The sequence below is a fragment of the Plecotus auritus genome, assembly GCF_963455305.1.
Source record: "Plecotus auritus genome assembly, chromosome: 1".
Taxonomy (NCBI): Eukaryota; Metazoa; Chordata; class Mammalia; order Chiroptera; family Vespertilionidae; genus Plecotus; species Plecotus auritus.
The window spans coordinates 181,631,730-181,656,594 of NC_137770.1; the positions used below are offsets into that span (position 1 = coordinate 181,631,730).

Below are 24,865 nucleotides of genomic sequence, written 5' to 3' on the forward strand. Positions count from 1 at the left end.
AAGAACAATTATGTACATTTGTACCTTGAATTTAGACACCAACCTAATCTTCCTCTTTGTTGGGCTGTATGCTGTGTGGTACAGGATCTTACAGTTTCCTAGGAAACGCTTTTTATTGCTATCCAGATATATGGATAAACTTTCTTAACAAACCCAATTTCTACAAACGTTGTTTACATCAAATTGGACAGGGATGCAGACACTGTCCATGGCTCGTTCTATTTTTGTTTAAATCATTTGAAGTTGAAGCTGTGGACGGTTTGTTGTGTCTATTTCAGATTAGTAATTCACAGAGAAATCACAGACTTTTGCTACAAATCATGTGCATCAAGTGTCTCAGATAATCCTCCCATCAGTGTTCTGTTTCTAGAACTCGTAAAACCAGTGTTACTGTTTGTATCAGGGAAGTGGGGAATCTAAGTGTGAAGGAGAAATAACTAAGACTCCTTATTCCTTTAGGACACCCGCCCGGTGCCCTCTGGGAATAAAGCTGCAGCATTGCAGGAAAGACAGTGATTCATGTTCAACCACACAAACAAGCATTTCTTCACAACATGTGTATTTGTAATATGCAATTTGAAGTGTTTTTTTAAAGGTATCATTATTATCATTATTATTATTGATGAGTATTTACAAGTATTCTAGTGAAAGGCTTTTCTTTTAGCTTCGGCTTTTGTTAGCAGTACTGTTAGTATATAGGTATTGACTAGACCTGCTTCACCTTCTCCCATAACAAGGTGAGCATGGTCACCAGTTTAATTAAACAGGCATTGCTTCCTTGACCTTTCATCTTTTCCCATCATTCTGCCCCAGCAAGGTAGTGAATGCTTAATGGCTTTGTCCATCTGTTCTTGCAGCTTGCCCAGGCAGGGTCTTTCTCCTCTGAGTCCTCTATTCAAGTTCACTGAATATTGGGGTCATGCGGCCCCACACTGACTCCCCTCAGGACTCTTTCTCCCTTAGAGGCAGCGTGTTTGGAGGAACGGCCTCTGAGATGGAAATCAGGAAACCAATTCTCATGCTGGGTTTGTCATGGTCTAGCTGTGCTACCTTGGGAAAGTCATTTAACCTCACTAGACCTCAGTGTCTTCACCTGTAAAACAGAGGGGTGGGATCAGATAATCTCAAGGTTCCAAAATGCTGGACCTCCACTCCAGTCCCGTTCATTAGTGTGAAGACCACAGTGGGCTCTGAGCTGGGTCATTTAAAGATCCATCAAGGCTAAACTCTTGTCCAGGCTACATTATGCCTTTCAAATTGTTCCAACTTGGAAGACAATTATTCTAACCTGTAACATATTTGTTATGCTTTCAAGTCTTGTCTTTGTGTCATTGAATTATGCTGTTCCCTGAGAGACGGCATCCTTAATTATCACTTTCTTTCCTCTCTTGGAACTATTTGCCTTCCTGGTTAGTAGCAAATTATGTCCTATTATTGTCTTGGTCAAAATTTTTAAATTAAAAAGAAATTTAACTGAAAAATAGTTCATCAAGGGACTATTTTGTGTAAACTATGATATTTCCTTAGGACCATCACAGGCTCTTTGTTTTAACACAGGGATTCCATTCATTCAGCAGGTGGGGATTAGAGAGTTAAGAGCCCCGTGGCCTAACCAAGATTGAAAAACAAGAACCCACATGTATGAAGAAGAACCTTCAAAACATGGCTGTGGTTTACTTTTGGGCTAGAGGTGTCCAGCTTGCTGAATGGACTTGAATTAGAAGTAATTTCATGCATTTCTCCCTTCTTTCCACATATATTTCCTCTCCTGACTATGTTGGTGACTTCTTGATATGTCCAGCCCCCTCCATCTTTGTCATTGAGAAAATATTGATACCTTGATATGGAGCCTTTTCTTCTAGACCTTTTATTTCTCATTTTCTGTTGTAGGTATGCATTCCATAACCAGTCTCTCTCAGGCCACTCCCTGCACCATATATAAAATAAGTTACACTTATCATGAAAGGGAAAGATTGCACTAATAAACAATTTCAGTGGATAATGTCTGTACCAATGCATATTTGACCAAAAGATAGTAAAATTGTATTCAACATAAAAAATTGTAAATATATATTTTTTAAAATGGAGGAGAAAAGAGCTATTATCCATTGCTGCATCTTGAAATAACTTCTCAAGATTGCTCATCATTACTGGTTTGGGGGGTTGTCATCTATGGAAATCAGAATTAGAAATCTGAAGGATTCTCAAAGGAACTTTCATGCCTAGTGAAAAGTAGGGAGGAGCAAATATCCATCTACCCAGATAACCCATTCAAAACTTGAACTAGAAAAAAATCATTGAACGTCATCAATGCAGAAATATTGAACATAGCAGGCAGGGACTATATCATCAAAGCCATCGAGGGCCTTTGGTGTTCACTTCAGATGCTTCATGTTTTGGGGTTCAGCATCCCAGCACCAGAAACAGGAAGAGTGGTTGATTCTTTATTAAGTAAGGTGCTCATCTACCATCTGTTGTAGAACCCTGTTATGTTTCCTATCAAGTGAATGGCAACTTCCATACGTATAATGCACCACTTATGTCAGATAATCTTCACTATGAATTCTGATTTCCTTCTTTGGAAAAATGTAATAGCTGTTAGTTTGCTCTCAAACTTAGAAGCTCCAGAGCCAACATTTCATTTCAAGGGAGTCACTTCATCAACCATTCTATGTGACCAGTCCTGCCTTTCATGTTTATTTAGCTTGTGCAGAAAGACAAGGCTTACTGCATTTGGAAGGGAAAACCTATCACTTGTGCATGGTGCCATCTAGTGGTGTATAACACAATCTACCTTCAGCTTAATATAAAAACTCACTAAGAGTTGTTTGACAAAGGAACTGAAAACCTGCAGAGTCAATAGGGCCTTTATAACAAATAGATGTGCGGACACTTCACTTCAAATATAGTTTTCGTATTCTCACTTTTTTTTTCTTCTCCAAGTATCCATATCAAAATTGCATGTCATTATGAGCCTATTATGTCATCAACTCATTTCTACATGTCACATCTCAAGTTGGATTTTGATAACAGAAATACATAAACATCTTTAAAACAGTCTTTGAAGAATTGTCATTTTAACATTTATATTTTTCATTGGGCTTTATATTAAATCTTTATTTTAAATCTCCTTACTTTTGGTCCTCTAACATTTATTTCTGGAAATGTGAGAAGCATCCACTTGGAAAGAAATGTTTTATGTATGAAAATGAGTATCCTATGTCTAAGTGATTGAAAATTGTGGTTGTTAATCAATAAGAAAAAAAGAAGCTTCCTTCTTCCAAATTTGGGGATCTAAAGGCAGAAGTTTTCTTTTATTTCTTTTTTTTTTTTCCTCACCACACTCATTCAAATTTCCTTAAAGTGATCTGGAAGGAATAGAAGTTGGATTCAGAATTGATAACTGGGAACAAGGTGATGCAAATGTGTAACACCAAGGTCCTCACAGCTAACAGCCTTTTCACACACAGTGTGACTACCAACGTGGATATCCACCTCAGTTACCTAGAAAAAAAACATCCCACATCAGCAGTGGAGGCTCTTCCAAGGCAGGGCAGTGTCTTGGGTGAAGTGTCCAATATTAAACTGCTTAACCATTGACTATTTTCATCTATACTTTTCTTCTGTAGATTTTCAACTCACAACATTCAAACAGTAGACCATTCTTTAGGAAGACATCAGGGAGTCTGAGTTCAGGACACTCTGGAAACTACACATTTAAGCATATATTTGAAAGGCATTTCTCCTATATCCTTCAAGTAAGCATTCCAATAATAGAATCAAACTTTTTACTTCTTCTGGAAAGGATCAGACAAGGCTCTTTTCTTATGTATCCTATTTGTCTCCATCAGGGGCACAGCTGTGCTCTTGGTTCACTTACTCCTCTGCCATCAATGTATGAGGAAGTGAGCCAGTCAGGGGATCACTATCTCCCCAGAATTCACAAGTGAAAAAAACCATATGAAGACCTGCAAGAGAGTGTAAAGGAGGTGGGAAAAGTTTAGAGCTTCAGGTTGAATGTCAGCTTTAGCTTTTGCTGAGCAGTTGCTCAAGACAACTTATCCGTTTCACTAGGAGACCTCAGTACAACTCCAAGGCTGATGCAAGAAAGAAAGACCAGGGAAACAGCTGAAATGAAATGGGTTTTCATCCATCTTCTTCGAGAACAGAGGAGCTTTTGTGAATCAGAATGTTTTCGCTCAAAGCCAATTATTTACAAAGATGATAATAGTCAATGAGCATTAAAATTTATAGATCCAATAAGGGAATATTTTTATTCTTATCTCAAGGTAATAAAACTTTTTTTTTAACATTTCGAGTGCCTCGTAGGACCAACTATTACACATTGGGTTTTTTGTTTGTGTTTTTGTATATTCTTTTGTTTTCAACTTTACAGAGCTAATGTTGACTGAAATTCTTAAAACTTTGCCACTGTGCAATGAAGTGCTGTTTCTCTACCCTAAGAAATCTATTTGTATAATCTTTTGACTGTAATGATCATTTTGAAAGATTTCCCTTGTATCTCTAAAGATTTTTTTTAATGAAACAAGGCATAAGAGGAATAAATACATTGTAAGCAATGTTAATTTAAGCCTATGTCCCTACAGGTCAAGTAAACCAAACAAAGTCATATTTCCAGAATTCATGCCTGATAACTTGCTATTTTTATAAAGTAGGGAGATGGCCTTATATGTCACTGGGTGGGTTTTCTCCATAGATCAAGTCTAACAATGAACTTCCTAATCCTTTAGTCTTATCAACCGGTGATTGCCCCCATTTCCAGAAATCCTACTTTAAAAATGTGTCTTCAGAAGAATCGATGGCTCCCAGATTTCCCAGTGGCCTGTCAACTTCCTGTATCGATCTTTGGTGGGATAATAATGGGTTAATTCAACCAAATGTAATGTATGCCCCAGATGTATTCCAGCTTGGTCAAGGAAAACATCCCTGGGCTGACAGAAACTCCACACAGGGACTAGCACACAAAACCAAGCCCCGAGAAGGGGCTATTTCCCATCCTCTCTGCCCACGAGGCACTTGTGTATTGAGATCTTCCAAGTCAAGAATCCATGCTGAACGTCTTGAGGGTCATGGCCCACCAATCGTTGGGTAGAAAACAGGAAAGATGCCATCGACTACCCACCAGCCAAAGTATATGCTACAATATACCAGCTTCTCAATGTGCCATTTCAGGTTTGTGCCTCAGCAAAATTATTAGCTCAAGGCCATAGCACTTCAAATATGCCTACATCCTACGTGTCATCATCCTTCAATCCCAAAGGTCTACTGGGATTGACACTGTCAGACCTGCTGTTGAACCGGACGGCACTGACCCCAGGTCATAACCCTCAGTGCTGGCCTTCAGAACCTGAACGGTGGGCAGGTTTTGCTGATCAGTAGCCTAAAGGATGAGGAGACCTTGGCCTCTGAACCTCAGCATGATGATGAGGCAACATACAAGCATCATGACCCGAGCCATGTTGTCCATGTTAAAAGGCGTCTGTTTCAGAATAGCATAAAAGAGCAAGAAAGCCAGGGCCAGTGGAAGATGCCTTTGCCCTTTTATATTTTAAAGTCTCTTACGACACCTGCTAATGTAGGGTTATAAACACACGTGGTTATTCCTCCAGGCCTTGGAGGAGAAAGAGGACAGCAAAAGGAACGCGTTGGATATGAGATTTGTGATTTGCGTTCTCCCTTCTTTCCTAGACCTGCTGGTGGTGAAGCCTCACCCTCCGACAGCGCGTTAGCTCAGTTGCAGGGAACATCATCGCTCTGGGAGTGTGCTGGGCGCAGTGCTGTGTGCTCATTGAGTTCAGTGTCGAGCTGCTGACCTTCCCCTTTGCTTTCTAAAGAAGACAGCCGATGTGTGTCAGGGGAAGAGCTGGTGTCATCCACCTGCTGTTCCCTTTGGAACAGTTCAAGGGCAGAAATGTCAGATGGAGGTTCAGGGCTTTGTCATTTTTCTTCTTTTAAACACAACAATGCCACCTTGATTTTTCAGACATGGGACACTTCTTTTGTTGGTGCGGAGTTCCCTCTTGCTGTATCGTCTATGCAATTCCTTTTCTAGAAAACCCCTGGCGGAGGAGGATGCTCCGGGGCACCGCCCGCCACACAGCCTCAGCAGAGGTGAGGGCCAGCTCCCGGGGTGCCTCTGTTCTCTCTCTCTCTGGCTGCCTCTCCCCATTTTCCTGCTGTCCCTTGGTTTGTAACTTGCCTGCATTTATTCTGTCAGCCTACATGTACAAAATGTAAGAAAGAATTTTTAAACAGGTAATAAATTATATTTATAAGCAACAGAGAACGCTGTCTCTCATTTCTTCCTAGCAAAGCCCTTCTCCCTGAAGAGCCACCATGGGCTCCTTCGCGAGGACACAGAGCTGCTGGTTTCTGCATGGATGGCAATCACCAGCCCCTCAGGGACAGGGCGAGGTTCCAGAATGTGGCTTCTCACGTTGGAATCACTTGAGTGCCTGGGTCCCATTGCCAGAGATTCTGATTTCACAGTTTGGGGACGGGGGTGGGGAGGGGAGGGCGTTAGTTTTTGAAGTACCCAGGTGATACTGCTGAGCAGTTGGATGAGAGAACCAGAGTCTTAGAACTGCTGCATTCGGGGCCCCTGGGCGTTCACTGACTAAGAAGAGGATGAGGGCCTTCCCTGCCCTCAGAGATCTGATTTTCAACAAGGCATGCAAACCCCTGCACAAGAGGTAGGGATGACAGGTGAGCCCGTCACACAGGATGCCCCAAGCTCTAGCAGAAGCCAAGCAGGTGTTCACCTTGGTTCACGACACTCGCCACTCCCTTCGGGTGAGCGGGTAAAAAGGCTCCCAGTGCGATGGAAAGCAGCTACGAGACTAGGCATGGCGGGGAAGGCGGGCCTGTCTTCGGGGAAAGAACTCCCGCTGAGCCTGGGACAGCATGGGTTTGAACTGAGCGGGTTCACTTACCTGTGGGGTTTTCCCAATAAATGCTGCATTTTCCCTTTTGATTTTCTGAATAACACTTTCTTTCCTCCAGCTTACTGTATTGTAAGAATACAGGGTACTATACACTGAGTGGCCAGAGTATTATGATCTCTGAACGCATAATAATCTGGCCACTCAGTGTGTGTGTGTGTGTGTGTGTGTGTGTGTGTATATATATATATATATATATATATATATATATATATTTCTTTTTTAGAGGCCCGGTGCATGAATTCATGCATGGGTGGGGTCCGGCCAGCCTGGCCAGGGGGAGGGGACATGGGCGGTTGGCCGGCCTGACTGCTGGTCAAACTCCTGGTCGAGTCAAGGGGACAATTTGCATATTAGCCTTTTATTACATAGGATATACACTGAGTGGCCAGATTATTATGCGTTCAGAGATCATAATAATCTGGCCACTCAGTGTACATATCACATACAAAATATCTGTTGACTGTTTATGTTATCAGTAAAGCCTTGGTCAACAGTAGGCTATTGCTAGTTAAGTTTTATTTTTGGGAGGAGGGGGGTCAAAAGTTACACAGTTTTGATTGTGCCGGGTTTTCATGCCCCTAACACCAATGTTGTTCAAGGATCGATTGTACTTGGAGAAGGGTGTCAGGTGGACTGCAACCAGCCCGACCCCTAACAAGAGAGTGTTTGTGAGCAGCTGTGCCAACACTAAGAAATACCCCCTCTCCCCGAACTGGGAGAGTGACTTAAGAATGATTCAAAGCTGGGGTTACAAGTTCAAATGTTTGCCAGGGCTCAGGAAGTAGTGACAATATATAGATTAAGAATAAAAGCGAGCCGAAACCGGTTTGGCTCAGTGGATAGAGCGTCGGCCTGCGGACTGAAAGGTCCCGGGTTCGATTCCGGTCAAGGGCATGTACACTGGTTGCAGGCACATCCCCAGTGGGGGGTGTGCAGGAGGCAGCTGATCGATGTTTCTCTCTCATCGATGTTTCTAGCTCTCTATCCCTCTCCCTTCTTCTCTGTGAAATATCAATAAAATATGTTTAAAAAAAATTAAAAAAAAAAAAAGAATAAAAGCGAGACGTGAGTCCTGTGGCTGAACTAGAGAATTCAACTCCATGTAAAAGAATGAAAATTCAGTTACAGAACAAAACAGCACTTCAGAAAGAAAACGCGGGTAGCACAGACAGCCCAATGTTGCCGGGGAAGCCCTACCTTGGAGCTTTGGCAGCCGGGGTCCCTGTTGGGAAAGCTGAACCCAGGAGAGCATGAAATCACTTCCAAAGTCACGGCTGACGGCCCGCCTCAAACCCGTCCAAGTTGTGGTCCCTGGAGAGTGTGAGGCCTGGCCTCCCTCTGTGTCCGCCCCTCTGTGCCACCATCCTGGGGGGCTTCAGAACCCACAAGGACAGACCCAAGGGTGACCACACCCTTAGTCTCGCCGCTTCCTCTTTGAATCTTCATTCTGACCACAGCCACTTTCTCAGAAACTGATCATGTACCACTCACCCCCCTCAGGGTTCCCTGTCCTTTGACCTATCAGCTGGCTCCTCTTTAAACCCGCCCCTGGTATGGACCAGGTCAAACGATAATAATCTTTATTTTTTATGACCCATTGCTCCATAGGCCTGATAAGCCCTACCCTGAATGAATCCAATTACTGCATTTCCATGCCTACCCATTGGGTTGCTGATAGACAAATAAAATCCTCAAACTATATGGAAAAGTGGCCTTATGAATCTGTAACAACAGCGAATGCTTCGCAATGGATGCAGGCTTACTTCATGCTTGATACATGGATTACTCCGTTTCAGCTTCAGAGTCACTCCATGCAGTAGATATTAGTGTGATTCCTATCCTCGAGGGGAAGAAACTGAGCCTAGTGTCACTCAGCCAAGGGAAGGAGTAAGCCGGGAGTCACAGACAGGCTGTCCGGTGGTCCAGAGGCCACCCTCTTGGCCACTCAGCCACACAGCATCCTTGTTGATTGGGCCCTCAGCGTTGCCCACAACCACCGAGCTGTCAGTTTTCACAGAATTCTCACTTCTTCAAACCGATGACTTCCTACCTTTCTTCTCACTCTCAGCAAATGACTGTGCCTCCGACTTACAGAGAAAACAGAAGCCATCAGACCATGGCTCCTGCTCTCTTGCCACCAGGTGTGTAAACTTACCCGCCTCTCTCTTCGTGGATGCCTGGTGACACCATGTGATAGTTTCAAAGTCAGAAAAAGGCACAACCATCAGATAACAGACGCGTTCTTGCCAAGGGAAGAATGAAACCGTTTTATTTGGGGGAATGTTCAAACAAAGCCATATACAATTTGTAACAAATACAATACAGTTGTTTGTTCCCTAGTCCTGAATAATTACAGTATATACAAATTCAATAAGGCACTGGTTCCCCTAAAGAACACAATGAGTCTTCTTTTGAAACAGACAACAAAACCCTTTATTGCCAACTCTTCTCCAAAAAAATATGGCATTGTTTTTTCTGCTTTGTTTTACAAGAGGAATCATAATTGCTAAATTAAATCACTGCTGATGCCATTTCGTTCGTTTCCATTGCTTTGTGACTGAGTTTTCCAAGGAGATATAACCACAGAACAATTCAAGTTTAAAAACTGTACTTCTTTCAGTGCCTTTCCAACTACAAACATGAAGAGCTAGAACAGACCAGCAACATGAACACTGTAACTTCCGATGCCTATGCTTGGCTCTAGGAACATGAATTCTGGTTGTTATTCGGTCCTGGCTATACCCGACTACGCAACAAATGAAACAAAAGAGTTTCGTTTACAGACTGAATTACAAAAGAATTCCCTGTAAATAAAATCTTAGCATGTTTTCCAAGATGCTTTATGTTTTGATACTAAAAAGAATGGTCACTAGTTACTTTTGAGCGGTGCTTTCCAGGAGGTCAAAGGCCTGTCTCTTCACACACAATGTTCGTAGCACTGTGACTTATGATTAACAATCTACAACACTTTTATAAATAAATATTATGTTTCATTTAGTACTTTATCATCTCTAATATTTTACTCTCTAATCCACAAAATGGAGTTGTGCCAGACTCCAAACTGAACAAAATATTTATATAAACATATATATTTATATAATATATATACACATAATAAACTATAAACCTGAACATCTTAGCATACAAAACTTATATTAGCTAGCAACTAATATTTTAGGATTCCTTTGGGGGGAGCAACTAGAAGAAAATCTTAGTCTTTGAAATAGTCCTGATAATAGGAAATCATCTACATTATTAATTTCCAGGTCCCCACTTATTCTATAGAAAGGTGAAACAAAAAATAAAATAAAATACAATTCACTTCTTCTGAGCTACTAGAAATTTAAAAATAAAAAAGGATTATTTGGAAGTAAGTAGGTAGTCTCTTTAAGAACAATTTAGGGTTCCTTAAGTAAGGTGAATTTTGTGAAGACAAAAACATCTACTCATAAATAAATGCTTGTTGCATTGAAAGACTATACTAACTAAATAAGTCTTTTGAAGTATCTCAGGAACAATTTTTAGATGTTCATAATGAGTAAATCAAATTGAGAATTAGAAAGTAAGCTACTGATTTTTCCAAAGCAACTAAACAAATAATATAGAAGTTTCCTGCCATTCTTCATTGGAACCAACACCTCCCTAGAAATCTAGTTTACTTTCAAATCATCACTTCCCCACAAAATATTCTGATTTGCAGTTATCATGTATAAAAACTTACCAAAAAGAGCACACGTTTTTATCTAAGAAGTCCAACCTCACTTAAATTTAGGAAAAAATCAAGAAAAAAAAACATGTCCCCAGTTATGGGCATAAATGTTGACTTATTTGTTTGTAGATGATCTGATTAGAGGTAATGAAGTTTCTCTCCACGGCTCAGATGATTATCACACTTAGTTCTAGCCACATATTCCTTCTAAGCTATCACAAAGAATACAATTTGACACAAGAAAAAGGAACCGTTACATTGCCATTTGGGTTATTCTAATAACACCAAAAGCAGCATTCTGATTGAAATTCTACTTGGAGCCAACTGTTTTTAATCTTTGTAAAAAACAAATTTTGTTCATATTCAAGAATTTTTTAAAATCCCACTTATTTCTTTGTTACAAACAAAATGTGGCTATGAAGCATTGGGAAGTCAATGCTGAATATGGAACACTGTTTCTTATGATGCTCTGAGACTGTAAGCACAGCTCACAATCACTCTCTGCTCTAGGGTGTTTTCTGAATGAACAAGTCACCAGCTGCAAGCCTACTTCAGAAATAAGGAAAATACTTTCTCATTTTTCATGCAGCTGTCAAAATTTCAAAAAACTTCCATCCTTCAATCACCAAGTGGTGCAAATGTGTTATAAAACACTGCCCTCTGCAGGATTCTGGAAGGAATGCCTTTTATTTTTTATTTTTTTTTAAGACTAGGGAGAAAGTATTTCCCAATTCCTTATTAAATTACAGAATTTCTAAGAAGTAAAAGAAAGCCACAGTAAGAACATGTAAATGAATAAAGGTGAGGGGGATGTGTACAATTTTGAACTTTATGTTCCTGTTGCTCAGGAATGTTGGCCCAGTCCATGATTGGACTCATGTGTCTCAATAGTGAAAACTCTGCAGAATTAAGTGGGTGAAGAGATGTTTTGCACAAGTGCCACAGAGAATACAAAAGTAATAAATTAAAAAGTGAACTGAACATAATGAGAATAAAATAAAATAGAGTCAGCATTCCTAAAGATATGTAATTACCACTTAAATGATGTACATGCTAGATCCATATCTATTCTAGAAAAATAAATCACAGCAGCCAGAATATTTTTGTGGCTTCCACTAACTCTCCTCTGTGAGTCCCATTTGGAGGACATAGTTATCTATTTTTAAATTAAAATTTAGTTACATTAACCTGACATATGCTTCCTCTCCTTCCCTTAACTCAGACACAAGAGACAGACAATAATGAAAAGAAACTGGTTTTATCTATAATACAAAGTAAGGTGTGCATCATTTACCCTCGTGCGTCTGAGATCAGCTCTTCTGCATGTATAGGAAACAAGCCATGTGCACCTCCAACCACATCCTCTACCTTACTAACACGGTCATCTTACAACACAGAGCCAATGATCTCTATTCTAAAGGTGTGGTCATCAACTCGACTGATGGCTATTTCATTGAATATTGATCCTTTCCTTTGAGAGATCAAAAGCATGCATTGGTCAGTTCTCTTCACATTAAAAAAAAAAGCTGTGCTTGTGTTTAATGAAAAGGAAGAGATTTGACCATGAAAGAGAGGCCTAACAGAATCAGAAACACAACGTGGTTCTGAAGAACACTGACACTTACTTCTAACAGAATCACACAAAATCTTCATTTGTTCCATATCCTCCGAAGCTGCAAAAGGTCACCTGCAGGAATCCCCAAATGGGTCCCAGACAGGTGGGATGTGTACCCAGGTGCATTCACATTGCTGTGGCAGCCCCCCACGCAGGGCTGGCCGAAGTGGTCACAGCAGGCAGGGGCGGGCTTTTCAGACAGTTCCATTCTGTGGTCTCCAACCTCACAGACTGTCTTTTGGTTTGTAGAGTGCAACAAAATTTTACCAATAAAAAAAAACTTTTTAATTTCCTTTCTAGCAGAATTTCTGCAAAAAACTCTCATTGTTATTATTTAAACTAGAATAGTAACAACCTTAAAACACCTAAATTCTTTGTTATATTTTGGCAAAACTAAAGCATCTTTTGAAAAAGAAAAAAAAAAAGAGGGGGCAATCCCAAAATACAGGGCTTTCTTAGAAAGCAACATGCACCATGTCTCAAACAAGTTACCCGAGCGGTTTCAACCTCCTCCAGACACAATGGGTCCCTGCTTCTGGGAACTTCTGCCTTTGTCCACGCTGCTCCCCGAGTGGTGACACTGAACCCCCTGGGAAGCAGGGCTGTTTGAGGCTTGGACTGTGGATGCTTCGGGAACATTTTCTACTCTGCCCACAAAGAGAGGAAGAGCTGGCTTTCTCCATGATGCTTTCTTTTTCTTTTCTTTTTTTTTTTTTTTTTTCTTCCTTTCCCCCCTCAAATCAGAGTTTAATGTCCTGGGACTCTGACATTTTGGCAAGTGTCTTCTTCACGCGCAGGGCTGTGAGTCTGGACGCGGGATTGTGAGCCCAGCACTCGGTCATGAGTTTCCCCATCTGCCTCAGACACTGCAGGGAGGGAAACGGAAAAGTGGGAGTGGTGTTAGAGACATGTATTTATTATGTGTCAGGCTGGCCCTTGGTATTTTGCTTTTAATTTTGAGTTTCTGGAGTTTGAATATATTTTCAAAAGCTCCTTTTAAAACCATGTAGACAACAGTTCATAACACTTCATTTTTCATGCAAATTTTCAATGACTAAGACAGATTTTCATAATATCCTTCTGATAGGAGCAAGCAAGTGGTTTTGCTGATTGAAGAAGAGTGTCTTTGAAGTCAGTATTAAATAAATACAAAAATACGCAGGGAGTCTGTATTCCACTCCCCACTCCTGGTTTGTTTATAACATTTGATCAGCTTAAATCTTTTATCTCATTCCATACTATTCAAACAAACACAGTTATTCCTAAGTCGCAGCTGTCTGCTACAATAATAGCATCACACTGTCGCTTTTAACAAGATGCATGACCTGTGTTGGGCCCCGCTAAAATTTTCTCCGACATCAATTATTGGTCTTCCTGTTGAAAGCACAATTTCACTTCATTAGAAATCCTCAGTGAAGGAATCTGGGGTAATACCAGTGCCTGTAACCAGCTTCAAAGTAAGGTAACTTCAACATCTCATAAAGCTTTCTGCATAGCTCATTGGAAAACATGTGTATTATTTAGCATAAAACCAATGAGCCAAAGGTTATTTTTAAATGCATTTAACGGTGAAGAATTATTTCATAAACAGTGCTCTGCCCACATGTTTGCCCTGGCTCTGGTATATGTCTGATGCTCAAGCATCTCTGAATGTGCCAGCCTGCCAGAGCGCTCCAGGATTTGGTGAGTGTACAAGCTTAGAGGATGGATGGAGAGGATGTGGAGCAGATGAGTCAGGAAAGGCAAGGCCCGCCCCACTCAGTTCCTCCTTATGCACAGCTTCTTTGACGACCTGTTTTAGGTTTCACCATTGTATCCTGACGGCCTCTTGCACATGGATTCCTTCAAATCACATCTCGTCATCCTTATTAACAAAGATCCACAGCAACCTTAGGCATCTCTACTAGGTCAACTTGTATCACTTCTATGTATAGACAATGGCATTTTTCAGATGCCTATCTTTTCTCTCATCAAAATGTGAGAATGCTGCACATGGGTTTTTCATGGAGAAAAACTCATGATGCTTTAAACACACACACACACACACACACACACACACACACACACACACACGAGGAAAAATGGCAGCTGAATAGGCAGACATGTCCTGCACCTTGTCCCGAAGTAGAGGGAGCAACGGAATCGAATAACATCCACCTTGAATTGGTGAATTAGACAAAGCTGGTGAAACAATTCACAGCCAGGAAGGGCAGAGGATGCCTGGAGAATGGTAGAATGGGGGATCTGGCTGGAGAGAGATGCATGACCACTGGGCCAAGAGGGTCAGAAGGAAGCTGCGCTGCATCCATTGGGGACAGGTGTAACATCCGACTGTGGAAAGGAAGTCCACAGGGGTGCTGGCAGCTGGGGAATCTAGATCTACGTCCACAGCCTGAAGAGCTGCCCGAGCCATGCAGTGCCAGGGGGAGAGAAACTGGCAGTCACGTGGTTGTTTTGCCTCTGTTTTGTCTTTGCTTTAATTTGCTAAACCCCGTTCATGGGACTTTCAATTGCAAACACTCACCCGAGGCTGTGAAGCAGGTAGAGGTGCAGATTTGTGGATCTGGGGAGAGTCGGTGGAGGAGAACAGGACAGGGAGAGGTGACCAGTAGTCTGGCACTGAGACATTCATGACTCTCCAAACCTAACTAGCCATTTTTCTGCTGGAGAGCCAGCCCCTCCCAGCTGCCTCAAGGCAGCTAATACAGCCACACCCAGCCTACACCTTGAGCTTTACAAAGGAAAAACAGACTGAATAGCCCCACAGAGCCCTCAGGGACTGGGTTGAACAAGGGCTGCTCAGTACCAGATAGCGATACAGCACCACCCCCACCTAAAGCCCTGTCAGAAACAGATGCTTGAGTGATTTAGATTGACATCAGGCAGACAGGCAAAGCTGGCAGATTGGTCCCTCCTGCTTACGGCCAGACACAAACAGAGGAGTGGAGAATCACTTGGAACTTCAACACAATGCTGACTACCTGACAGGAAACTGAGAAGTGGTAGACAGAAGAGTGAGGTCTTAAACCAGCCCCTATGGGGCATTAAAACTCAGCTGAAGTGAACAACACTTCACTTTTTTATATTTTATCTTTTATTTGAAAAATACTTATTTTTTATATATTTTTGGTTTTCTATCTTTTTTGTATTTTTTTCTTCACTCTATTTTTATTTTATCTTATTTTTTTTATTTTTTCCACCTTTTCTTCCTCAATTCTCCTCCTTTCATCCTGTTTTCTCTTCTCCTGTCCCCTCTTTAGTTATTCTCTTTCTTTCTTTTTATCCCTTGTTAAAAATTGATCTTCTTTATCTGCTTTAATGACGTGTTATTATTACTGTAGTCTCTGTTGGCTTACTCATATATCTAATTTCCTCTCCCCTATTCCAAGTCCATGCATCCTTCTCTTTCCCTTTCTTTGCTAGTCAATTTTTTATGCTTTTGTTTTTCTTCTCCTCTCTTGCTCTCTACTTCTCCTGATAGTTTAATTAGTTTCAGTCACTAAACTCAAGCCTATCTGCTCCCTCTTCTATTCTCCTTTTCCAAAAATAAATGAATAAATGAAGAGATAAATTTAAAATATTTTTGTTTTATCTATCTATCTATCATCTATCTATCTATCTATCTATCTATCTATCTATCTATCTTTATTTTCCTCTTATCCACCCATTCTCTTTCTACCTCCTCTATACTGAACTGTGGTCCTTCCCCTATTGATTCAATTCCTTAACCTTACTTTCTGTATATAAGTTCTGCCTCTACAGATTCTGTCCTCCCCTTTTTCTGGATGTTTACAGTTTGCATATTTTGTTTTATTTGTTTGTTATGTGGTGTTTCTCCCCATATACATTTTTTACTCTTTTTTTTCATTTCTCTCTTACCTTTTTTTTCTTTTTTCAACATCATTTTTGCTCTCTTTTCTCTCTCCTAATTATCTTTTCTCTGATGGTCACTTTTATTGGGGTAATCGGTGCCGTGAGTGCATTCATGTTTTGTTCCCTTTGTGTTGTGACTTGTCAAGTTGTATTATGTGCTGTTTGGCCAACATGATAGAGAGTGAGCCACATAACCAGTCACCCTAAGAGGAGACTCCATCCACAATGGGACAATAACACTCAAGAACCTACTATACCAAGAGAACACAAATATCCCAATTAGGGGGTATCTCTAGAATACACAGCCCAGAATATCCGAGAGATTGCACCAATGGGTCCTACAAAACATCTCCTACATAAGCCAAATTCAAAAAAAACTAAGTGGCATTGCAGTTTGATCTAATACATATAAATAATCACAGAGGAACAGCAAAAAATGGGGAGACAAAGAAACACCCCTATATGAAAGAAAAGGAGGAATGACCAGAAAAGGAAATAAACAAAATGGAGGCAAGAAATCTGTCAGAGAAAGAATTCAGAGCAATGGTGATAAGGATGCTGAAAAGGATGAAAGACAAATTCGACATGTGTGAGAATCAAGAGGAAATGAAGAATGACATAGCTGCAATAAAGAACACTGGAAAGTTTCAATAGTAGACAAGAAGCTGAGGACTGCAACAGTGTGTTGCAAGACAAGGCACACAAACAAACAAACAAACAAACAAACAAAACACCAAAGCAGAGCAGCAAATGGAAAAAAAAAAACTTAAAAAGCAGGAGGAAAGACTTAGAAAGCTTTGGTATGACATGAAACAAAACAACATCCGCATAATAGGAGTGCTAGAAGGAGACAAAGCTAAGCAAGGAAAAGAAAACCTGTTTGAGGAAATAATGACAGAAAACTTCCCTGATTTGGGGAAGAAAAAAGTCACATAAGTCCAAGAAGCACACAGAGTCCCAAACAAGATGAACCCCAACAGACTGACACCAAGACACATCATAATTAAATTGACAAACACCAATGACAAAGTAAGAATCTTAAAGGCTGCCAGAAAGAGACAGAAAATTACCTACAAGCAATCTCCCATTAGAGTATTAACTGATTTCTCAATAGAAACACATCAGGCCAGAAGGAAATGGAATGAAATATACAAACTGATGCAAAGCATACTATACCCATTCAAAATGGAAGGTGAAATAAGGAGCTTCACAGACAAAAAAAAAAAAAAAAAAAAAAAAAGCCAGCAAGCCAGCAATGCAAGAAATGCTAAAGAAACTGCTATAAAAAGAATAAATAGAAAGGGAAAAAGGAACACAGGCATAAAGAATAAAAATGGCAAAAAACAAGTACCTATCAATAATAACCTTAAATGTAAATGTAAATGGATTAAATGCTCCAATCAAAAGACATAGGGTAGCTGAATGGATAAGAAAACATGACCCATATATTTTCTGTCTACAAGAAACCCACTCAGAACAAAGGACTCAGATAGACTAATAATGAAGGGATGAAAAAAAAATTTTCAGGTGAATGGAAATGAAAAAAAAATCTGGGGTAGCAATACTTATAGCTGACAAAATAGACTTCAAAGTGAAGGCCATTACAAGAGATAAAGAAGGCCACTTCATAATACTAAAGGGAGCAATTTAACAAGAGAATATAACTCTGGTAAACATATACGCACCCAATAGAGGAGCACCCAAATATATAAAAAAAACTTCTGGAAGATATCAAGGGAGAGATCAACAGCAATACAATCATATAATAGTGGACTTTAATACTCCATTGACACCACTGGATAAATCCTCTAAACAAAAAAATTAGCAAAGAAATAGCATCCTAAATGACTCACTAGATCAGATAGAATTAATTGACATCTTCAGAATATTTCACCCTACAAGCTGAATATACATTCCTCTCAAGTGCACATGGTACATTTTCAAAGATAAACCACATATTAGGACACAGGCAAAATCTCTTAAAATTCAAGAAGACAGAAATCATATCAAGCATCTTTTCAGACCACACTGGCATAAAATTAGAAATAAATTACAATAAAAAAAATCAAATACTTGGAGGCTAAATAGCATGCTATTAAGCAATGATTGGGTTACCAAAGAGATCAAAGAAGAAATAAAAAGCATCCTAGAAGCAAATGACAATGAAAAGACAACAACCCAAAATCTATGGGACATAGTGAAAGCAGTCTTGACAGGAAAGTTCATAGCTCTATAGGCCTACCTCAAAAAACAAGAAAAAATGGTAATAAATTATCTAACCCTACAACTTAATGAATTAGAAAGAGAGGAGCAAGAAAAGCCCAGAGTGAGCATAATGAAGGAAATAATAAAGACCAGGGTGGAAATAAACGACATATAGACCAAAACACAATACAAAAGATCAATGAAACCAAGAGCTGGTTCTTTGAAAGGTTAAACAAGATTGATGAACCTCTAGCCAGGCTCACCAAGAAACAGAAAGAGGACCCAAATAAACAAAATCAGAAATGAAAGAGGTGAAGTAACAACTAACCCTACAGACATAAAAAGGATTGTAAAAAAATACTATGAACAACTCTACTCCAACAAACTGGACAACCTAGGTGAAATGTACATATTCCTAGAAAAATACAATCTTCCAAAACTCAGTCAGGAAGAATCAAAAAACTTGAAATAGGTCGATAACTACTGATGAAATTGAAGCAGTAATCCAAAAACTTCCAGAAAACAAAAGCCCTGGTCCAGAAGTCTTCACAGAGGAATTTTACCAAACATTCAAAGAACTAAAACCTATCCTCAGACTATTCCAAAAAAAAATTCAAGAGGAAGGAACACTTTCAAGCTCTTTATATGAAGCCAGCATTACCCTAACCCAAAACCAGATAAAGACACTACAAAGAAAGAGAATTACAGGCCAATATCCCTCATGAACATAGATGCTAAAATCCTCAACAAAATTCTAGCAAATCTGATCCAGCATTATATTAGAAAGATCCTACACTATGACCAAGTGGGATTTATTCCAGAGATACACGGCTAGTACAACATACACAAATCAATAAATGTTATATATCACATAAACAAGTTGAGAGACAAAAATCACATGATCATATCAATTGATGCATAAAAAGCTTTTGACAAAATCCAACACCCTTTCTTGATAAAAACTCTCAGGAAAGTGGGAAAGAGGGATCATACCTCAACATAATAAAAGCCTTATATGACAAACCTACAGCCAACTTCATACTCAATGAACAAAAACTAAAACCATTTCCCCTAAGAACAGGAACAAGACAGGGATGCCCACTTTCACCACTCCTGTTCAAAATAGTACTAGAAGTACTAGCCATAGTGATCAAACAAGAAGAAGAAATAAAAGACATCCAAATTGGAAAGGAAGAAGTTATACTGTCATTATTCACAGATGAAATGATATTGTACTTAGAAAACCCTAAAGACTCCATCAAAAAACTACTAGACTTAATAAATTAATTCGGTAATGTAGCAGTATACAAAATTAACACCTAGAAATCTATGGCCTTTTTATACACCAATAATGAACTCACAGAAAGAGAAACTAAAATAACAATCCCATTACCATTGCAACAACAACAAAAAAAAATTAAGATACCCAGGAATAAACTTAACTAAGGAGGTAAAAGACCTGTACTCAGAAATCTACAGGACATTGAAAAAAGAGATAGAGGAAGACATAAACAAATGGAAGAATATACCATGTTCATGGGTTGGTAGAATCAACATCATTAAAATGTCCATACTACCCAAAGCAACCTACAGATTCAATGCATTCCCCATTAGAATATCAATGGCATATTTCACAGACCTAGAACAAACTCTCCAAAAATTCATATGGAATAAAAGTAAATAAGTAAATAAGTAAAAAAATAAGTAAATAAATAAATAAACCCGAATAGCTGCAGCGATCCTAAAAAAAGAGGAACAAAGTTGGAGGGATCACAATACCCGATATCAAAGCCACTGTCCTCAAAACTGCCTGGTACTGGCACAAGAACAGACATATAGACCAATGGAACAGAATAGAGAACTCAGAAATCAACACAAGCTATTACGTTCAATTAATATTTGACGAAGGAGGCAAGAGCACACAATGGACAAAAATAACTACTAATGAAATACTCTCTTCAATATATGGTGCTGAGAAAACTGGACATATACATGCAAAATCATGAAACTTACACCATAGACAAAAATAAACTCAAAATGGATAAAGGACTTAATCATAAGACGGGAAACCACAAAAATCTTAGAAAACACAGGCAGCAAAATATCAGACATATGTCATAGCAATATCTTTACCAATACAGCTCCTAGAGCAGCCGTGGGCAAACTACGGCCCACGGGCCGGATCTGGCTGTTCTATCCGGTTCTCTTGCTCTCCCCTCTGCTCCTTTACTTTGAATTTATATTAGTTCACACAAACACTCTATCCATGCTTTTGTTCCGGCCCTCCGGTACAGTTTAAGAACCCATTGTGGCCCTCGAGTCAAAAAGTTTCCCCACCCCTGTCCTAGGGCAATGAAAAACTAAGGAGAAAATAAACAAATGGGACTACATCAAAATAAAAAGCTTCTGCACAGCAAAAGAAACAATCAACAAAACATCAAGAAAGCTCTCTGCATGGGAGAACATATTTACCAATGTTATATCTGATAAGGGTTTAATCTCCAAAATTTACAGGGAACTCATACAACTTATAGTAACAAAAGGAAGATAAACAATCCATCAAAAAATGGTCAAAGGACCTAAATAGATACTTTTTGAAAGAGGACGTACATAGGCCAAGAGACACAAAAATATGCTCAAAGTCACTAATCATCTGAAAGATGCAAATCAAAACAACAATGAGGTTCCATTTCACACTTGTCAGAATGGCTATCATCAACAATTCAACAAATGACAAGTGCTGGAGAGGATGTGGAGAAAAAGGAACCCTCATGCACTGCTGGTGGGAATGCAGACTGGTGCAGCCACTGTTGAAAACAGTATGGAGTTTCCTCAAAAAATTGAAAATGGAACTCCCATTTGACCCAGTAACCCCACTTCTAGGAATATATCCCAAGAAACTAGAAACACCAATCAGAAAGGATATATGCAACCCTATGTTCATAGCAGCACAATTTACAATAGCTAAGATTTGGAAACAGCCCAAGTGCCTATCAGCAGATGAGTGGATTGAAAAACAGTGGTACATCTACACAATGGAATACTATGCTGCTGTAAAAAAGAAGGAACTCTTACCATTCGCAACAGTATGGATGGACCTGGAAAGCATCATGCTAAGCGAAATAAGCCAGTTGGATAAAGATAAATATCACATGATCTCACTCATTTGTGGAATATAATGAACAACATAAACTGATGAACAAAACTAGGTCCAGAGACATGGAATCATTGAATAAACCGTTGAACTTCAGAGGGAAGGCAGGGAAGGTGGGGGGAGGAGTGGTCAACCAAAGGACTTGTATGCATGCATATAAGCATAACCCATGGGCACAGACACTAGGCGGGTGAGGGCATGTGCTGGGGGTGGGAATGGCTGGGGAGAGATCAATAGGGGAAAAAGGAGACATATGTAATACTTTAAACAATAAATAATTTTTAAAAGTAAAAACTGAAAATACACACACACACACACACACACACACACACACACACACAGAGAGAAATAAAACCTTTATGCCATTGTCAGGACATCACAAATAAATGAAATAGTAATATTATCCGTTATGATGGCTAAATGTTAACCTACTAAATGTATTTTGGAAGCAGCAAAATCAAGTTAGGAAAAAAGGAACAATTTACCACATTACACTTAGCACCATATAAATTATCACAGTGAGGCATCATTACCATCACCAACAGAACAAAGAAGAATAAGAATTCCAATATTTGGAATTTTGGCAAAAAGGGAAAAGTTCTATAGCACATGGCTTCCTGGAATCTCACCTCATCGCCACTCCACCGGCTGGGGAATGAGGGACGGAGCTTCTTGATGCACACAATCTCTCTCATGTCCTCGTAAGAGGGGTCACTGGGCACCAGGTCGTGGTAGGGAAGCTGGTATTCTTCCACTGCACCTGAAAATATGGCTTTATTGTTATACTTTTTTCTGTGCAATGGCAATAAAAGTCTAACATACAAACGGTTTCTAAAAAAAGTTCTGTTGGTACTAAAGACAAGCTTGAATAACAGAAAAATAAATCTTAAAAAAAATGTTCCCAAATGACATTTAATCTAATTTTTAAATGAAAAGCCCAATGAAACATATTACTTTAGGTCTTCAAGCCCTTTCTTCTAATTTCCAAAAGCTAAGTAAAATAAGCACCTCAAATTTATTTCCAATTTTACAAAGGCTCTTGTATGCCAAAATTTAAAAAAAATCTATATTAAATCTCCATGCAAATTTGGCAGACACATTCCAAACTCATACATATAATATGTGATAATTTCTATTACTGAATATGAGATTATGAATCTCATAATAAATTTGGCAGCGTATTTTACTTGAATAAAATGTCACATTTACATTTTTTTCTGCTTAATCATAAGAATGCATTCTTCCATATTTAAAATTTAGAGAATTGTACACACCTAAAAATATTAACCTTGATCAGCTACCTCCTGGCCTTTACTGGGATGAAGCCTGCAACCTGGGCAGGTGCCTGACCAGGAAATGAACCAGCAACCACTTGATGCATGGGACAACACCCAAGAAATTGAGCCACACTGGCCAGGGTACCCCAGCTTGTTTTTAAGCTAAGAATCATTTTGCCCATATTCTAACCACAGGCTTTCAAATACAGGCTTCTTGTTGCCCTAATTGCTTTAGATGTTCAGGGAAACATAATTTGAAAAGTAATCTTATATTCTGTATTCCTTCAACTCCTATAAACCTATCTCTCTATATATAAAAGCCTAAGCGACCCTTACGACCAGTCGACCGAACAACTAGTCAACTGGTCACTATGACATGCACTGACCACCAGGGGGCAGACGCTCAATGCAGGAGCTGCCCCCTGGTGACAGTGTGCTCCCACAGCCAACCTCCATGGCCAGCCAATCTCCCTCGGTCCCTACCCTCAGCTGGCCAGGTGGTCACTGTGCTCCCACAGCCAACCTCCTGCAGCTGGCCAACTTCCCGTGGTCCCTCCCCCTGGCCAGCCAACCTCTCACGGTCCCTCTCCCTGGCCAGACAACCTCTCGTGGTCCCTCGCCCCGGCTGGACAGCCCCCATCAGGACTGGACGAAATGGCCCCGATCAGCCCTGATTGCCGGCCAGGCCAAGGGACCCCCACCTGTGCACAAATTCGTGCACCAGACCTCTAGTCTTAAATAATTATAAACATTTTATTCAAAAATATGCTCAATTACACTTTACAAAACATAAAATCAAAGCATAGGCAGTTAGTTCATTTATGTTTTGGTTACTCCTTTTCTTCTTCATAATATGATGAGAGATTTATTCAATATCTGAATCGGAAAAATGTTCTACATTAACTTCCCTTTGGGACAAAAAGAGTTCTCTCACTTCAGAGGGGATGTGCTCTATTTTAACTTAAGCTAATGAGAACTTCAGAATCCCTAGAGTGATTAGAAGGTACCGCATCACTGAAGATGATCTTCCTACAGCAGTATGAATGCTTATTGATTAACTGTTTCTCCTTTATATTTCAATAGGATTCTAAATGTAAGTTAAGGCTCTACCAACCAAAATGAAAATTTAAAATAACAGCTAACATGTACTGAGTACTATTTATGTGTCAGGCAATGTTAATTCTCTTTACAATCATGAAAACCTCACAACCCTCTGATGTAGTGCAATAATCCATCTCTCCCTTAAGATAAGAAAACCGAAACAAAGAAAAGTTAGTAACTTGTCAAAGGTTTATAGATACAAGTGCCAGGACTAGTTAACTGTAGGCTACACTTTCAGAATATTGGGCAAGCTCCAGTTTTCATGAAGGTGAGTTTAACTCACCTCCATCAAGAGGAAGAGCAGCAGTACCAGGATTTACTTATCAAGCACAACCATGACTAGGACCATAAACAATGTACTTGATACCAAAGAGCCTCAGACACAGCTCCTCACCTGAAAGATGCTGGAATCTACTAAAAGACAAATTATGCAGCAGTAGGCACAATGCCACAAAGCAATAATAACACCTCTGAATATTTAAGGATGTCTCCTTAGTTAGTCTTACTAGGGCAACTTTATGTTTGTAAAAAGATTACCAGGACTAATAATAATATTCTTATGCTTTAATTTTGTTTTGATAAAAACTAATGCTTTCAGATTGCTTTGAGGAAGTATTATAGAAAGTTAAGAAGTGGGGGGGGGGTGTTAAATAATGGTGTCCCACCCCACAGTTATGTCTTTTCATCTGAGCAGAGGAAGCCACAGGAAATGGGGCACTAGAGTTGGGCAGGGGGCTCAGCAGATTGGTAAGAAGAAGCTGGAAGGGGTAGAGAAAAAGGTTAACTTGATAAAGCAACGGCTGGAGAAAGAGCTCAATAGAGAAGTGAGACAATACATATAATAGAATAGGGTGATCTTCAAAGAGACAGAGGAAGTTGGCAATGTGCCTAGAAGAGATGCCTCAGTCATAGGTGGAAAGAAGAATGCAGTCAAAGATAATTCTATGAAGTGAAGTATTATTTCCT

At 39.7% G+C, this 24,865-nt stretch overlaps 2 protein-coding genes across 11 annotated transcripts in view; one reads left to right on the plus strand and one right to left on the minus strand.

The window, feature by feature from the left end:
* Window positions 1-6,298, plus strand: part of UNC5C (unc-5 netrin receptor C) — a 399,186-nt gene extending 392,888 nt beyond the window's left edge. Inside the window, exon 17 of one of the 2 annotated variants that reach the window (XM_080644037.1) lies at window positions 5,710-6,298. The gene's annotated coding sequence lies outside the window, so the exon portion shown is untranslated. The remainder of the gene's footprint in view (window positions 1-5,709) is intronic. The other variant, XM_080644038.1, reaches the window with a different exon arrangement.
* Window positions 6,299-11,379: 5,081 nt separating this feature from the next.
* The window catches only part of BMPR1B (bone morphogenetic protein receptor type 1B), a 393,766-nt gene continuing 380,280 nt past the window's right edge, over window positions 11,380-24,865 (minus strand). For all 9 annotated transcript variants that reach the window (XM_080640956.1, XM_080640952.1, XM_080640953.1 and 6 more), the window contains 2 exons: window positions 22,151-22,281; window positions 11,380-13,155 (listed from right to left, as the gene is read on the minus strand). In XM_080640956.1, the coding sequence (XP_080497082.1) occupies window positions 13,030-13,155; window positions 22,151-22,281 (257 nt within the window). In that variant the 3' untranslated portion in view covers window positions 11,380-13,029. The remainder of the gene's footprint in view (window positions 13,156-22,150; window positions 22,282-24,865) is intronic.